Source organism: Hemicordylus capensis, chromosome 15 (assembly GCF_027244095.1).
Source record: "Hemicordylus capensis ecotype Gifberg chromosome 15, rHemCap1.1.pri, whole genome shotgun sequence".
In the NCBI taxonomy this organism is placed as follows: domain Eukaryota; kingdom Metazoa; phylum Chordata; class Lepidosauria; order Squamata; family Cordylidae; genus Hemicordylus; species Hemicordylus capensis.
Genome location: NC_069671.1, coordinates 19814660 through 19832175, shown reverse-complemented (window position 1 = coordinate 19832175; position 17516 = coordinate 19814660). Strand labels below are relative to the sequence as shown.

The window sequence follows — 17516 nt, the reverse complement described above, 5'->3', positions numbered from 1 at the left end:
TTTGTTCCTGGAGGAGGTTTCCAGCGGGATGCGGGATGATGCAAAGGGCGTCCTCCTGCTGGAGGGAGCCGCTGCAGAGAAGGCCCTGCTAGCCTGCTGCCCCTCGAAGCCGCCGATGGCGCCCGGAGGCAGCGCGGGGCCTCTCCAGCTGACCCGCCCAAGCGGGCAGACTCGCAGGCTAGCAGGCAGGCCTCTCACTAGCCCGGGGCAGACTGGGAACATGGAAGGCGATCACTGCTGGCCCCTCGGCCTGGGAGAGCCCCCCCCCAGGAGTCGGGCTGTGGACTCCACCAGCCTCCCGCTCCCAGCCCAGCCGCTTTCCGAGAGCAAAAGGCAGGGAGTTAATCCCCCTGGAATGCCGCTCTGGACAGTCCGGCCCCAGCCAGCGCTGGGCAGGATTAGGGCAGGGGGAGGTGTCTGGGGCCAGCCCTGCTTCTGGCAGGCCTTGGGTTTCCAGCGCGGGGCTTCCTCCTCCCCTCCCCTCTCCCCAGCACCCTCCTAAGCAGGGCCCACCCTGGTTTGCATTCGAATGGGAGACTACATGTGAGCACTGCAAGGTACCCCCCTGAGGGGATGATGGGGCCACTCTGGGAAGAGCACCAGCCTGCTTCCATGGAGAAGGTTCCAAGTTCCCTCCCTGGCAGCAAGAGAAACACCCTTGGAGAAGCCACTGCCAGTCTGTGTAGACAATATGGACCAAGGGTCTGACTCCGTATATGGCAGCTTCCTATGTCCCCAGAGCTGGTCGTTAGACAACCATTGACGGCATGCTGGCATCTAGGGCTGGGCTTGGAGCTCTCACGCATGGTCCTCTGGCTGTTTGGTTTTATTTCAGACCTCTGCTGCTCATTGGCCCCTTCAGCTGGGAGAAGCTAAAGCCAGATCAGCATCCGCCGAAAGAGAAGACGCTCCATTCCGGTTCCGTGGCCGATGCAGCTCAACATTGATCCTGCTGCCTTGTTTACGAGGAAATAAGGCACAACCAGAGCTTCCCTCCTATTTCGTTTCAGGAACGGGCTTCAGGATGAGAGCAGCTCAGAGTCCGTGTGCTAGAAATCGCCTGTGGCTGCCCCCCCTAAGTGTGTTCAAACCCGCCTCTCATGCATGGAGCTGGTGCTTCTGAACGCGTGGCGGGCCAGCCAGCACGGAGCAGGAGCCTGGTGGGAGCTGGATGCACAGGAAAAGCCCGGTGGAAAGCAGCAGGGCTGATGCATCCCTTAAAGGCCAAGTGTGCCATCGAGTCAATGTCAACTCCTGGCGCCCACAGACTAGCCCTGCGGTTGTCTTGGGTAGAATCCAGGAGGGGTTGACCATGGCCTCCTCCCGCCGCGCAGTGCGAGACGAGGCCACCTTTCAGCATCTTCCTAGATCGCTGCTGCCCGATAGAGGCGTGTCCCATAGTCTGTGTTTATAAGTATATAAGTGTATATAATATAAGATATAAGTGTTTCCCATAGTCTGGGCAACATACCAGCGGGGATTCGAACCCGCAACCTCCGGCTTGCTCGTCAAGTCATTTCCCTGCTGCGCCACTTAAGGTGGCTGATGCATACATACCTTAGGGGCCCTGAAAGCTGAGTCGGACCATTGGTCCAATGGGTTCAGGTATGGCAGCAGCCCTCCGAGGAGGTTTCAGGCAGGAGTCTGTCCCAATGTGGAGATGGAATAGACCGGGGGCTTTCTGCATGCAAAGCAGATAATCTACCCTTGAGCTCAAATCCCCTACAGTTTGTGTTTCCAGCCACACCCCAGAACTCAAGCAGGAAGCCAGCCATGACAACTGTCTGAAAACCATACACACCCCTCCCCTGATCCTGGATGTGTGTGGTGGGGGTAGCTGAACTCTTGATACACACAGCTCAGACACGCTCCTTGCAGGAGTGAACCCCAGTATCCAACAGGTAGAGCTGCTGAGCCTTGCTACTGAGCACACACCCACACCACTCGCTCGAGTGAAACGTCTCTGAATGCCCCAGAACTTTTCACCCGGCACAAGTCGGTCTTTGCCATGGCCATCAGCAGAAATACGGCACAACTGCATAGATGAGGGGATTATGCTGGCTCCCTGCCCGGGTGGCCCTCCAAGAAAGCACAGGGCAGGAATTCAACCCACAGATCAGAAAAAGAGGGGGGAAACATTGGGGGGGGGGGGAGAGGCCTCGCCAAGAGGTGGCAAAGAGCTCCACCTGCTGGTGGTACTCTGGAAATTCAGGCTCTGGAGAAGGAGTGGTCCATTTTTGCCAATCCAAGCCAGTTCTGGGACATTCCAGGGCTCTGGGCAGCAACTCGATTTGCCAGAGGGCCTTTTGGACAAGGGGTTGGGGGACGGCAGCCCAGGGCCCTGTGTCCACCCCCAGAAATGGCCTGCTCTCCTAAAAATGGAATGGTGAAGCGGGGAAAGAGCATAAGCAACACTTTGCTGGATTAGACCAATTTCTGGGAAGCCCACGAGCAGGTAGGGCTGGGAGATACTCTTGCCTGAAACCTTGGAGAGCTGCTGCCAGTCGGTGTGGACGATACTGAGCGAGATGGATCAATAGTCTGACTCCGCAGAAGGCAGCTTCCTGTGTTCTTGGTGGTGGGGGGAAGAGGCCAGGCTCCTGCTATATAGCCCAGGAGATCGCCTGCCCCCTTGCTCCATTTCTGCAAGATAAGCACCAACTCTGAAATATACCAGTCAATACCACGGCACAGGCACACATCTCTCCTAATCAGTCTTTATTTTGGTTTGTGGTCTTCCTGTTGCTCATCGAAAATAATAAGGCTTGGATGTGCAGTGACCTACTTAAGGCCTAAAACGGTTCTTGTGCTCCAGGAACCAACATCTCTTTAACAACAGCAAGAGGTCAGCAGTACAGGTAGTTCGAAGCCAGAGTCAGTTATCCCTGAAGAAAACACTTTGCAGGAAAGAGAATAATATATTGACTCCCAGGAGGGTTAAAAACATCACTCAGGAAAAGTCACTGAAGGCCTTTTTTTGTCTTTTTGTGCAAAATATACACACACACACACACACTCACACTCACTCTGCTGGTGTTAATCCCAGAGAAATATCAGCTCCCACACACCCACCAGCATCAGCACACAAAGACTGCACCCACATACCGAGCGAATGCACCAATTGCTCATTGGGGCCTGAACAGACGGCCCCAAATACACATACGTTAGAGGGAGATACATTCTTACAAGAATATATATCTATCTCGCAGAGTATCAGTTAGCTAAGCATTGCTGCCAGACGCCCCTCGTTTCCTGAGACCAGTTTTAAATAAATCCAGTGAGGAAAGTTTTAAGAGTTTCTAAAACACCGGCTCTTGAAAGGGCAGGGCAAGGTTTCGGGAAGATCCGAGAGACCAATGTATTGCTGAAGGTTTGGTAGGAAAACATTCCTCAGTCCTGGCCGCCCCTGGAGGTCCAGGCACGGCCGTGGGGCTCGCAGCCCTCTCTGGTTGGCCACAGGAGCGGGGAGGAGGGCGAGGGGCCGGATCAGGCCTTGTAGTTCAGTTCGGCATTCATTTTTGTGTACATTTCATAGATTGCGTCCAGGATCGGCGTGGCTTTCGAGAGGAACTGGTGGATCTTCTCCAGGGTCTCCTCCTCCTTCACCTCCTTGCCCTTTTCGAGGGCTTTCAGCAGGTCTGACTTGTAGGGGAGAGCGTACACGGAGCCCTGGGGGGAGAGGAAAGCCAGCGAGAAGTCCAAGCCGGTTCAAGTGCTTTGTAAGGAAGGTGCTCTTGAGAAAACCTAGCAGTCATGGGATAAGGGGACAAGTACATGTGTGGATTGCTAACTGGCTGAAGGACAGGAAACCCAGGGTAGGAATAAATGGAGAGTTTTTCCAATGGAGGGAAGTAAGAAGTGTGGTCCCCCAGGGATCTGTCCTGGGACCGGTGCTTTTTAATTTATTCATAAATTATCTAGAAGCAGGGGTAAGCAGCAAGGTGGCCAAATTTGCAGATGATACCAAACTCTTTCAGGTAGTGAAATCCATAATGGATTGTGAGGAGCTCCAAAAGGATCTCTCCAAACTGGGGGAGTGGGCGACAAAATGGCAAATGTGGTTCAAGGATGACAGGTGTAAAGTGATGCACATTGAGACAAAAAACTCCAACTTCAAGTATACGCTGATGGGATCTGAGCTGTCGGTGACTGACCAGGAGAGGGATCTAGGGGTGTGGGTGGACAGCTCATTGAAAGTGTCGACTCAGTGTGCGGCAGCTGTGAAAAAGGCCAATTGCATGCTAGGGATCATTAGGAAGGGGACTGAAAATAAAATGGCTAATATTGTAATGCCCTTATACCAAACTATGGTGTGACCATACTCGGGAGTACTGCGTACAATTCTGGTCACCACATCTAAAAATGGACATTGTCGAACTGGAGAAGGTGCAGAAAAGAGCAACCAAGATGATCAGGGGCCTTCCTTATGAGGCCTTCCTTATGAGGCAAGGCTACAACACCTGGGGATATTTAGTTTAGAAAAAAGACAGCTGCAGGGAAACATGATAGAGGTCTATAAAATCATGCATGGTGTGGAGAAAGTGGATAGAGAGAAATTCTTCTCCCTCTCACGTAACACATGAACCAGGGGTCACCCCATGAAATTGATTGCCAGGAAATTTAGGACCAACAAACGGAAGTCCTTTTTCACACAACACACAATCCACTTGTGGAATTCTCTGCCACAAGACGTGGTGACAGCCAACAACCTGGATGGCTTGAAGAGGGGTTTGGATCACTTCATGGAGGAGAAGTCTATCAACGGCTACTAGTCGGAGGGCTATAGGCCACCTCCAGCCTCAGAGGCAGGGTGGCTCTCAATTCCAGTTGCAGGGGAGTAACAGCAAGAGAGGGCAAGCCCTCAACTCCTGCCTGTAAGCTTCCAGCAGCATCTGGTGGGCCACTGTGTGAAACAGGATGCTGGACTAGATAGGCCTCCTTGGGCCTGATCCACCAGAGCTGTTCTTATGCTCCAGCCTCCTGGCCGCTCTGTCTGCCCTTTCCCAGGTCTGTAGAGACCAAGGCTGGTCAGCCAAGGGAGGGGCACCCCCATCCCACCCTGCTCCAGAAGCATCCGGCCAGCCCCTGCAGAGATACCGGATGCTGGACCGCTTGGGCCTGCTTCAGCACAGCAGGTGTTTCCACTCACCAAGAACAGTTTCTGCAGCACCCAGCCGTGGTACTTCCTCAGGGCCAGCTCGTAGGCTTTCGTGGCGTTGACCCGGATGAGGTTGGGGTTCTCCTCATCCCTCTCTCCCTCGCAAAGGCTTTGCAGCAGGACCTGGATGAACTTCAGGCCCCTGCAGAGAAAGAGGGCGGGGTTGGGGGGGGGAGCAGAAGCACACCTGCTGTTTGAACTGGCGATTGCAGCGCAAGGCCCTGTGCCCTGAGCAGAAGGGCGCCAAGCGGCTGGCATGCAGTTCAGCCTCTCCAGAGCCTCCTGGTTCGTTCCTTAGAAAACCGAGACGCAGAAGATGAGGAAGGGTGGCAGGGCGGCCTCTTCTCCTTGGAGAAAATGGAGGAAGCCCCTCCCAAGGCGTCCAGCAAGACTCGGACATCCCTCCCTGCGCCCTGCCCTGCCCTCACCTTTTCAGCCACATGAGTGCCAACGTTGCCCCGACTTTTGGCCAAGCTGATCCGTGCATCTCTTTCTCCACTTCCAAGATGTTCTGCAGCGTTTTGAACTTGGTTGGGTTCGATTCGTAAACGGCTCGTATTTTCTGAAACGGGGACACCACAGAACAATTCGGGGAGCTGTGTCTCGAGCAGAGGTTCTCAGCTTTGGGAGGAGGAGAGCTGGCCTTGGGGTAGAGACATGAATCACCCCCTTTGCTAAGCAGGGCCCACCTTGGTTTGCATCGGGATGGGCGATGACCTGTGTGAACGCTGTGAGATATTCTCCTTAGCAGGGGTCAAGAAATGTTGGCTCCGTTCACCAGCCAGACAAACTCTTCACTTGAGCTATGTTGGGACATTACTTGTCAGGATCCCCACCCCATCCGTCACAGACAAGCAGACTAGTGGGTTTCCTGAGCCCTGCCCCATAGGGGATGGGACCATAGCTTGATGGTAGGGCATGTTTGCATGCAAGGGGGTCCCAGGTTCCCTCCCTGGCAGCATCTCCAGGTGGGGCTGGGAGAGATTCCTGCCTGAAACCTAGGAGAAGCCGCTGCCAGTCTGTGCAGACAATACTGAACAAGAGGGACCAACAGTCTGACTCAGCGCAAGGCCCCTCCCTAGATTCCGGTGACTGCAGCTTCTTAAACCACAGTTTCCCATGATGTCCAGACCAGCTGGGGAAGCCATGCCTGCAAGCTTAGCTCCAGCGCATCTGCCACCGGTTGCCTCTCAAGAGACAGGGCATAGGAAGCAGCCGTCTACTGAGTCCAACCCGTGGTCCAACCAGCTCCCTCTTATCTACTCTGACTGGCAGCAGCAGGGACGACTGGGACAGAGCCGCTTTCCCCCCGGAGAGATCACGGACCGGACCTGGGACCTTCTGCCTGCAGAGCGGTTGCCGGTTCAACATCTCACCTACCTTGATGTTCCCAGTAAGGTCGGCTTTGACCGGAGCATATACGATGGGTGTCCCCAGGCAATCTAGGAGAGAAAGGACCAGTTAGTCCAGGCCAGAGATTGGTCTCCCTGCTGAAAGCCAGCAAGGAGGGACCGAACTGCCTCTCTGGCTTTGATCTGACCCAGTGAACCACCGTTCAGATCCTGGCCCACTGTATCCTGGGGATCCAGGCCTGGGTTCAGGTTCCCTCCACAGCCTTGAAGCCTCCCCCTCTTGGGGCCACGAGCCAGGCCTACACGTTTTGGCCATCTCATTTGGCCACACAGGGGCCCAAAGCTCACAGTGACGTTTGGCAAACACTGGCTCACCTAGAGAGGGAACATAACTGAGAGCAGCACTGTGGCACTTGCCTCTTTCTCTGGTGCTATCCCTGCTTCTTTATCCCGGCCCCAAATGATTAGAGACCAGCGGCAGTCCTTGTGCGCAGAAGAAAGGGCAGGGGTCACAGGGGGGGGGTAACCATGAACAAAACTGCTGCATTCTCTCCATGGAGTAATCCTCGGAGAACATTCCATTACTCTGACAACACCGATCAAACTTTTTACAGTCGTTTTTGTGTTTTTCAAGAACTCTTTTAAAACATTTGGCCACAGCAATCAAAACATGAGAACACACTGAAAAGCCCTGCAATGCGGTCACGTCTTTCCCACCTCTAGGGGAATCAAGGGAAAGGGTGCTGTCGAGTTGGTGTCGAGTCCTGGCGCCCAGAGAGCCCTGGGGTTGTCTTGGGTAGAATACAGGAGGGGTTGACCATGGCCTCCTCCCATGCAGTATGAGATGAGGCCTTCAGCACCTTCCTATGTTGTTGCTGCCCAATAGAGGTGTTTCCCGTAGTCTGGGGAACATACCAGCGGGGATTCGAACCGGCAACCTTCTGCTTGTTAGTCAAGCATTTCCTCGCTGAGCCATTAGGTGGCTGTTCTAGGGGAATAGACCTTGTCAAATATCACAATGAGCATATGCCCCACCAGCTAGCTTATGGGCTAGCTGGGCCCATCACATCAGCTTCTCAGCCTGACACAGCAGGGGTGTTGTAGAAGGAGTAATAAGACAGAAAAATGGCACATGTGCCAAGCTAAACTCTAGACAAAAGGACAAGATGAAAGGATAGGCAGGAGATTTAGGGGGTGTGTGTGTGTGTGTGTGTGTGTGTGTGTGTACGTACACACACGTACACACATACAATTTCACATGTGTGTCTAGTTGCAAGCAGTCCCACAGTCCCGCAAGCCTGCAACTCTTGTACAGCTCTGCAGCAGTTCATGAAGCTATCGGGTACTTGTTGATTTTTGTTTGTTTGCCGATGGAGACACATGTTGCTAAATGCCAAGTGACCCAAGATACTATCAGGTACTTGCCATTTTTTTTGTTTGAAGAACACGCATTCTGCTAAATGCCAAGCGATACCCACCAGAAACAGCTCTCCTCTGGGCTCTCAAAGCGTCCTTTGTACCACTGACTGGACTGTGGTTCGGGGCAGCGGGTGGAAAGAGAGCCTCTCTCCTGCTTTTCTGAACATAATAGCAGATATTGTGAATGCTGGAACAGAACAGGCCTGGCGATTGTCAGCCGAGAGCATTCACGGGTGTGACGGAACTGGCTGGAGAGGGACGTCTCTCGATGCACAGATGGAGAACCCGAGTGGGATCAGCATTGGAGGTACCACAGGCATTATTCAGTGGAAACACCGGGAGATATCCAGCCAGGCCCAAACACTTCCCCACTTATCATCCACTCTTCCATAGAGTTCTGACTGCAGTGTTGCATTGACCAGGTCATTTGTAAGTTTGGGTTGGAAATACTTAAAACTACATGGCAGAGCACGTCACCTCCAGGGTTCCCTGTAACAGAGATTCCCAGATGTTGCTGACTACAACTCCCATGGCCTTTGGCCACTGCAGCTGGGGATGATGGGAGTTGTAGTCAGCAACATCCAGGAATCCCTGTTACAGGGAACCCTGATCATGACTTAACCTCCGTATTTTATTTTTAAAAAGGTTTCTTGTTTACTATAAGAGAAGACATGGATGAGATTGATTAAGCTCTTGGGTCAAATCTTTATATCAGCACCTAAGATGTGTTCTGTTTGTGGCTTCGACACACTGGGGGGAAAACGTGTTACGAGGCCAATGATGGTTTGGTTCCCTGAATATATGTTGAGATATTATTTCAGGAAGCAAACAGACCAATTTATTGGTGGGGGGGGAGGTTTTTGTTCTGTACTAGAGTAGCCATTGGCAAGATTTCAACAGTCTGCTTATTGCTCAGTGTTATGACTCAGGTCTCTCTCTCTCTCTCTCTTTTTTTGCTGCAATGTGTGTTTCAGTTCTAAAAACTAGCTCCAGTCAGGCGGGGGGCAGGCAGGCTCTTCCAGCGTGTGGTTCATGGGAATCGGCAGGTAAGTGCCCCAAGGCAACCTTTTGCGTCTGGCCCCGTCGCCGCCCAGTTTGAAGCCGAGTCTGGCTGGTGGCCCTTCCGGGCACTCCGACGAGAAACAACAGAAATCCTGCTTTCAGTTTCAGTTCCTGCATCCACAAAACGAGGACTGTGGGCTGTGAACTGCCAGCTTCAGAAGCCTGTCTCAAGAGTCCTGCAGTGGCCCAGGGAAGCCGGCATCTACAAGCCCACGGGCCAGTGGTGAGAGCCCTCTGGCGGGCAGGACACCAGCAGCACCCCCCAGACCGAGGTCTCCTTTCCACTGCCACTTTCGAGGAGGGAAGAAAAAGCAGGCGCCCCTTTCTGAGCAACAGGAGAGGCTCCCCCCACCTCCACCCCGATTCCGACACCTCCCAGGGAAGTGACAGAAGGCTGCTTCTCTCCTCTGCCTGCATGCCAGACCAGATCTTCTCCGGAGGCCCCCCTCCGGGTGCCCCTGCCAAGCGAGGTGAGGCGAGTGGCCACCAGGGCCTTTTGGGTGGCTGCACCCCATTTACGGAATAGCCTCTCCAGTGAGGTTCACCTGGCTTCATCACTTAGTTCTTTAAGACGCCAGGCTTTGTTCACCCCGGACTGTTAAATTCGGTTTTTCAGTTCTGATCTGATTTTTAACTAATTTTAAAAGGAGTTCTAAAGCTAATTTGTATTGTGTTTTGTGTTTTGTGTTTTCTGTTATGATTTAATGCGTTATGTGTTTTTATTGTAGGTTTCCGTCTTCTGTTGTGAGCCGCCCAGAGAGCAATTTGTTATGGGTCAGCTAACAAACAAAGTTGATGATGATGATGATTTATTTATTATCCGAGGGAAGAGAAGGGATTGGTGGTGACCGCAAATAACGGCTGGCTAGTGAGCTGAGCCTAGAGCTGGGGCTCCCTGTCTGGGGAAAGGCCTCTGCTGGCGTTCTCGTTCCCACGGCTGACTGAAGACGCAGCCGGCCACTTTCGGAGAGACGGCTGGCAGGCCACTTTCTCCGTGCACTCTTCCTGCCAGCTGTGACTCAGAGGAGGCCGCCAGAGAGCACACCCTCCGGTTTTTCCAGCTCAGGCCGGATGAGAGCAACTCCCGGCCCCCTCATCCACCCTGCCAGGCCTGCCCAGGCCCGTGCTTCTGGGTCTAACAGCCAGGAAGCACAGAACTCCTGAGCTCAGGGGGAGCGAGAAGGTGCTGAGTCGTCGGGGCTTCAGCTGCAGCAGGATGGAGCTGCCGGGCCAAGGCAAACCCCTTCCACTTTCCAAGAGTGATGCAGCACTTCACTTGCGGGGCGGCGGGGGGAGAGCACCTTCCCTACGGAGAAAAAGACCACCACATCTGGGGGCTCTTCAGTTTGGCGGTGGGGGGGAGAAAACGAAGGGAATGAAAGAGGCCTCCGGAGAGGGGAGTCTCTCTCCCTCTCGCTCAATCCCAGAACTCAGCATCACCCAAAGAAAATGACTAGTTGTCAGTTCAGCACAAACCGGAGGAGGTCCTGCTGCACGCAGTAAAGAATGAACTTGCGGAATTCCCCGACACAAGATGTGGGGGCAGCCACAGACTGAGATGGCTTTAAAAGAGGAGGTGGCAAGTTCGAAGAGGGCACCAGTGGCAACAAGTCAGCATGGCTAATGGAGCCTCCACCTTCAGAGACAGTCTCATCTCATGGCATCGCAGGTCCTGCGGAGGAGAGGGACATGGGTTTCTCTGGATGGCCATGCTGGGACAAAGGATGCTGAACCAAATGGGCCTCTGGTTGGATCCAGAAAGGGCTCTTTACTCAGGAGAGGCGCTGAGAGCTAACAAGTGAGAATTTTGCTGAGCAGGGTCTGCCCTAGCTTGCATTTAGATGGGTGACGACACACAAGGGCTGTGAGATATTCCCCCTTAGGGGTTGGGGGGAAGGGCATCTGCAGGCTTGCACAGAGTAGGTCTCAGGCTCCCTCCCTGGTGGCAGCATCTCCAGGTAGGGCTGGGAGAGGCCCTTGCCCGAAACCTCGGAGAAGCCGCTGCCAGTCAGCGTAGACAATAATAAGCTAGACGGACCCACAGCTTGACTTGGTACCAGGCAGCTCCCTATGTCCGGAAATGCAAAAGAGCCAGCCCAGCTTTCTAGGCCCAGGCGAAGGGATCTGGGTGAGACTCCCCCACGGCGCAGCAAGTGGGGCATCCTACGGAGGAGAGAGAAAAGGCAGCCGTGCCTGGAGGGGGAGGCCTCAGCAGGCCAGCCGCACCCCAGCGCTTGACGGATGCCGCCCCCGCCTAGAGGAGGCCCTGGCAGAGCTCCCAGCAGCTCTGAGCACCTTGTTGACTCGGAAGCAGATCCTCGGGCTGGGTCTGGCAGCCTTCCTTGTCTCCAGGCAGCCAAGCCACGGGCAGGCCTCAGTCACCGGCCCAGCTGGCCCGACCTCACACACGGCCAGCCAAGTCAGTCCCCCGCACGGGGCCCAACGGGTCCACCAGCAGACCAGAACTGGAACGGCAGGCTGATCCCACTCAGCTGCCAAACCGGTTGGACGGCATCCCGGGGGGATTTCACCTTCCGCTGATTCGATCGCCGGAGTGAGGCAACCCAGGCTGTGAGAGGAGTCGCTGCCGCGGGGAAGAGGGTGGAGGAGAGACGAAAAACCCAACAGCAGACCCTGGCACACACACACACACACACACACACACACACACACACCATTCAACTCTCCTCATCCTCCAGAGAGAGATGGGGTGCCAGATTCTGGCTTCCCAAATCCAGGTGCCTACTTTGCATATTATGTCAACAGGCTGGGAAATAATTTCTGAGCAGAAGAGTGACTGCACGTTTGGCTCCGTAACTCCGCTTCTGCAAGGGCTGGAGCTTAGCTTTAAAAAAAAAAAGAAAAAAAAAGAAAGCTGAAATCTGGGAGAATCTGGGTGGGTGAAGCAAGCTGGGTGAGATGCTTAAAATCCAGGTGAAACGTGAAATTCCAGGGGGCATGGCAACTGCGCGGTTCAGCACAGGAGCATAACCTGCTAGGACTGGCTGTACGTGTGTCTGAAATCACAGCTAGATGCCAAGCAAGGGAGGGGCGTTCAAGGGTCGCCTTTTCCCCGGGGCTCTTTATCTGCCCCTCAAAACAAGCTACGCACGTGCTCTGTTTGCTGGAACCTTCCATTTTAAACTTTATATGATATATTATAATTAAATATATAATTTATACATGATGTTTACATTTTATTTATTTAGCATTCCTATCCCACTGTTCCTTCAAGGAGCCCAGAGTACATGGTGATGTTTTATCCTCACAACAACCCTGTAAGTAGGTTAGATGGAGAGAGAGAAGTGACTACAGCTGCTCAGAGACACAGTTTAGAACTCTTAAAAGCAATATACAACTTTCTAAAATATATTTTAAAGAACCAGACTCCAAGTTAGACCTAGAGCAAAGGAATTATGAGATAGCTTTGCGTTATATCCATTAGTATCATTCTCTTGACAGCCGGCGGGGTGGGCAGGGGGAGAAGTGGCAGATGTGATGGGTGAAGGTTTGGGAAGTCTCCACACTAAGCTGACCTCCTTTTCATAAGAATGTGGTCTAAAAGCATTGGGACAGTTTGCCAATTGCGGGCCACATTCAGAGGGCTGACTCCAGTTGTTTGACTTTCCGGTCTGTGAAATGAGAGTGCCCTACCTTGCAGGGCTGTTGTGAGGACCACAATCAGGTTCATAGGAGTGGGGCACGTTGTTTAAAAGTACCTCGTTACAACATGAAAGGAGATCAACCCAAATGGAAAGATTTCCGCCCCGCCTTGGAATGTGGTTCAGGTTTTGACAGGACACAGAGGGAAGAAAACATCCAATGTTGGGCACATGAAACCCAAAAGGAGAAGTCTCCCGTTTGCCAGGGTGGGTCACTCTCTCAAGGGTGCAGCCTGTCTCCGGGCACTCTTGCCCAAGAGTTCTGAGCCACGGAGAAAGGAGAGTCCTGTTCCACTCCTAGGTCTGGGCGGGGCGGGGCAGGGCAGGGCAGGGCATGCATCTGCTGTGCTTGCATTAGGCCCCAGGCTCACTCCCTGGCAGCAGCTCCAGGTAGGGCTGGGAGAGACCCTTGAATCTTTAAAAGAGTTGCTGCCAGTCAGTGCAGGCAGTACAGAGATAGACAGAGCAAAAGCCAGACTCAGATGGTAGCATCATGCATTTTAGAATGGTCCCGGTCTGTCTCCATCGGTTTCCTGCTACCATCCAGATCAGACAGGCATTAAAGACAAGTTCACACAATGAACACACACACACACACACACGCTCTTTCTCTCACTCTCTGGAGGAAAGTACAGAAAGACAGCCCAGCCAGCGTGGTGTAGTGGTTAGAGTGCTGGACTAGGAGCAAGGGGACCTGAGTTTAGATCCTCATTCAGCCACAAAACCCACTGAGTGACTCTGGGCCAGTCACTTTTCTCTCAGCCTAACCTCACATGTGTTGTAGTTAGATAAGCATAACCATGTACATAAGATAAGCATAACCATGTACATCACCCTGGAGGAAGAGCAAGATATAAATGCAAACAACAACAACAACAAAAAGAAAAAAGGGCCCTCGGTCCCTGAAGTTAATGTACGCATCACCTTGTTAGATCTCATCAAAAGACCCACCTGCTCTCTGTACATGCTTAGATGCCCTCTTCACTGTTATCACATTCTGAACAGGTTCAAAGACGGATGTTCATTCAAACGAAGTCCGAGCAGAGTTTTTCGGCTTTGCCTCTTTGGATCCTACAGCTTCCCCCCCCCCCATTTTTTTTTTTTTTACTAAAGGCCTGATGGACAGCCCTGCTTCTCAGGTGTCCCCAAGGTTGGCACCGCAAGCCATAAACGTAACCAGCCCGAGGTGCCGGGCAGAGGAAGGCGGCTCAGTTACATCCATTATGAAAAGTGGGCTCCTTACTTGACAGGCCAGCGATGTCGTATTTCAGTCAGCAAGACACAAAGCAGACGCCCCCTCTGCTGGCAAACATTTGCTGAAGGTCTCCGCTTACGCCTGGGCTTGGCCCAGAATTTTGCCTAAGACAAACACCCATCAAAGCGGCCACGGCATCTCCTGAAGGCCGAGATCATGGGGCGGGGGGGACCACGAGAAATCAAGGGGCAGGGCTTGGCCAGTCTGTGCGTGGAAGCCCAGGGAGGGGAGGATTCAAGTCTGGAGATTAGAGCCTCCAGGTGATGCAGAAGGGGAAGGACACTCCGAACAGCCTGAGCTTCTTTGCAAATTATGTCCTGTTGCAGGAACGACTCTCCCCCCCCCAACACACACACACATGCTCAGAGGGCCTTTTGCTCAACGTGGGCCAGGATCCAGCCGACTCTGGAACACCCTCCAAGCCTTAGAACACAGCATCCTATCCATGTTGTTCTCATCAGTTTTTAAAACACTGTTTCAGAGAAGAGTCTGCAAGTGGCAGCGAACAGAGCGCCAAAGTGATCAAAGTACAAGGCCTTGGGAGGAAAGCAGCACCCTCGCAGCGGAGAGAGGGCACCTGCCCTACACGCCACACCTGCAGGCCAGGGCTAGGCTGGCGGTTCGGGGAGCTTCTCCCTCCCACCACCTCCTTCCCATGACGAAGCCGGGACGCCAAGAAACCCAGCAGAGAAGTCTCTGGGAGAAGTTGAGCAAGAGCAGAAAGTGAGGAGATCTCACGTGACCCTTGCAAGGTCTGCTTGTCTTCTTTGCTTGGGAACATAGGAAGCTGCCTTCTACTGAGTCAGACCACTGGTCCATCTAGCTCAGGATTCTCTACCCAGCATCTTCTCCAAGGTGGCAGGCAGGAGCCTCTCTCTGCCCTCTCTTGGAGATGCTGCCCAGGGGGGGAACTTGGAACTTTCTGCCTGCAAGCAGGCAGGTGCTTTTCCCAGAGCGGCCCCATCCTCCACGGGGATATGGGGAATATCTTCCAGTGTTCACACATGTCGTCTCCCATTCAAATGCAGGGCAGGGTGGATCCTGCTTAGCAACGTGGACACCTCATGCTTGCTACCACAAGACCAGCTCTCTTCCTCATGCCGTATGAAGCAGCATCAAGACCGTTTCATACCCAGAAGGCATATGTCCTCGCAAGGCAGTTGTTATGTCTTTTTTACAGAAAGGAAGCCAAGGCAGGGAGGGAGAGACAGGAACACACCCGCCGCCCATAGCCACCCAGTCCCTCTGTGTCCAAGGCCCCAAGGAGGCAAAAGGACACAGTTTGCCCTTTTGGATCCCCCTTTGGAAACCTTGCTTGCTCTCCGGACCTGACCAGCTGGGCGGGGGGGGGGGCCTGAGGTTGAAGCCACAAACACAACATCCCTGCTGGAAGCCCCCTGACTCATTAACCCGGCAGAACGGGCAGCCCGTTCCCACCTGACCGCTAACTGGAAAGAAAGAGGCCGGGAGGAGGGCCCTGCTGGACCAGCCCGAGACTGGGTCCTGCTTCCAAGAGGGGTCAGGCAGAGATGGTGCCGGGAGGCAAACAGAGAGGCCAGAGCAGAACCTGGCAGAGGTAGACTGCCTGGGGACATGGAGGCTCCATTCGTCGTCCTCGAGTCCCCATCCATCCCTCCATCCCTCCATCCCGAAGCGCGGCTACAGAGCGGAGGACAGGGCCCCCGCCCCCGCCCCCCGCGCGCCCCTCTTCCTCTGGACCGGCTGCAGGACAGGCAGGCTGGCCGCGGGAGCTCACCGGGCGCGGCGCAGTGCAGGCAGGCTCTCGGGGCTGACCGGAGCCGGTCGCCCCCGCGCCGAATCCGAATTCAGCCGGGGGAGTGGCGGCAGCGGGCTTACCGAAGAAGGGCGGCAGGTGCGCCACCGCCTCCAGGAAGGGCTCGGTGTCGATCTGCTTGTCGGCCGGCAGCACCTTGAACTCGTACTCCAGAAGCAGCGCCATGGCGGGCGGGCAGAGCACGGGAGAGGCGGCGGAGCGCACAGCCCGGCAGGAGGAGGAGCAGGAGCAGGAGCGCCCGAGCGAGCCAGCCAGCCAGCCGGGCAGCAGAGGCGCTTCCCGGGGCGGGCCCCATCAGCGCCGCCCCCCGCAGGAAGGCGGAGCTGGCCCGCCCCAGACCCTCCCTGCCCAGGCTGGCCTGGCAGCCGGCGGCGGCAGCAAGCGAGAGCATGTGCAGAGCGCGGCTCTCCGGGCTCACGCGCGCGGGCTGCAGGCAGAGGCGAGCTCCGGCGGCTCCTCCTCCTCCGAAGGAGCCTAGGAAGCTGCCTGATACGGCGAGTCAGACCCTTCTAGGGCCATCTGGCTCAGCCTTGTCTGCACTGACTGGCAGCGGCTCAGCTCTCCAAGGCTGCAGGCAGGAGGCGCTCCCAGCCCCGCCCAGAGATGCTGCCAGGGACTGAACCGGGGACCTTCTGCATGTACCCAGCAGAGGCTCTGCCCCTGAACGAGGGCCCCATCCCCTAAGGGAGACGATCTTACAGAGCTCACAGGTAGCCCCCCACCCAAATGCAAACTAGGGCAGACCCTGCTTAGCAAAGGAGACAATTCACACTCTCTTCTCCTGTCAAAAACTCCCCGCCCCCTTCCCTGCCAAAGCCACCCACCAAACAAGTGTGCATTGAATTGGGCCACCGCCTGACTGGCTGCGCGGCTTTCTCTGAACAGGAGCACCGCTCCTTACTCCAGAGTAAGCATGGCTGCTCCCTGGGTTATCTGGGCTGCTACCCAGAGCTTTGCTTTCTTTCCAAGCCAGCAGGGCACAAGCACCAGTGCAAATGGGGTGTGGGGTGTGTGGGAGCCAAAGCATGGCTAGGAGCCACAGTGGGTGCAGTAGAGCCTTCATGTTAGGTGCAGTCTACCTTTTAGCCATACCTGTTGGGGGACAGGTGGACAAAGGTGGTTGCTAGCTGTGCCCTGCTTGTGGCCTCCCCAGAGGCCTCTGCCCGGCTGCCTGATCAGACCAAGAAGAGCCCATCGACAGTGTAGCCTTTGCTCTACTCTCATGGGTCTGCTCTAACAGCAAGGAGGAGGCAGGTGCACAGAAAGAATAAAGTGCCATGGCGCATGGGCAGAGTGCATTTCCCCTACCACGCAGTGACGCAGTTTTAGGGTGTGGGGACTTAGAGAATGTCTCAATTTCCCGTCCTGTTCTTTCCCCTCTGCTTTGGCAAGAGCAAAGGACCACCCCGGCTTTCTTATCAAGCCCCAAAGGATCGCAGCCTCCCCCAGAGGCCCTGAAGGAGGACCTGCTCTTGTGTAACTCAGGGCAGGATGAGGGCAAGAGGCTTGCTTTAAATCTCCCCCGCCAGGGAAGCAAAGACGTGCGTGTACGTGTTTCTGGCTGAGTTTTATCGGCCCAATCTAACAGGCTGGGGCGACTTATGTGCTAATTAAGATGCCTGATCTGCATAAAAAATTTAGCAACGTTAAATAATGCATGCCAACTGGATTACAATACCGTTGTGAAGGCCTGGGAAGAGATTATCTGTTCCAAGTTTAAGTGAGGGTTGAATGGGCATTTGACATTGGAAAGGGAAGATTCCTCAAGGGAACCAGATTTGTCGCCTTGAGTCCATAGGCAGGGGCTGAGCCA

General features: G+C 54.5%; 1 protein-coding gene across 1 annotated transcript; it reads right to left on the bottom strand.

Moving 5' to 3' along the window:
- Positions 1–2703: 2703 nt before the first annotated feature.
- On the bottom strand, positions 2704–16033 carry GLTP (glycolipid transfer protein). Its single transcript, XM_053279068.1, has 5 exons — positions 15766–16033; positions 6539–6600; positions 5587–5720; positions 5150–5300; positions 2704–3669 (listed from the first exon to the last, which is right to left on the bottom strand). Exons 1-5 carry the CDS (start codon positions 15866–15868, stop codon positions 3487–3489), a joined length of 633 nt encoding a protein of 210 aa, XP_053135043.1. The 5' UTR covers positions 15869–16033; the 3' UTR covers positions 2704–3486.
- Positions 16034–17516: the final 1483 nt, after the last annotated feature.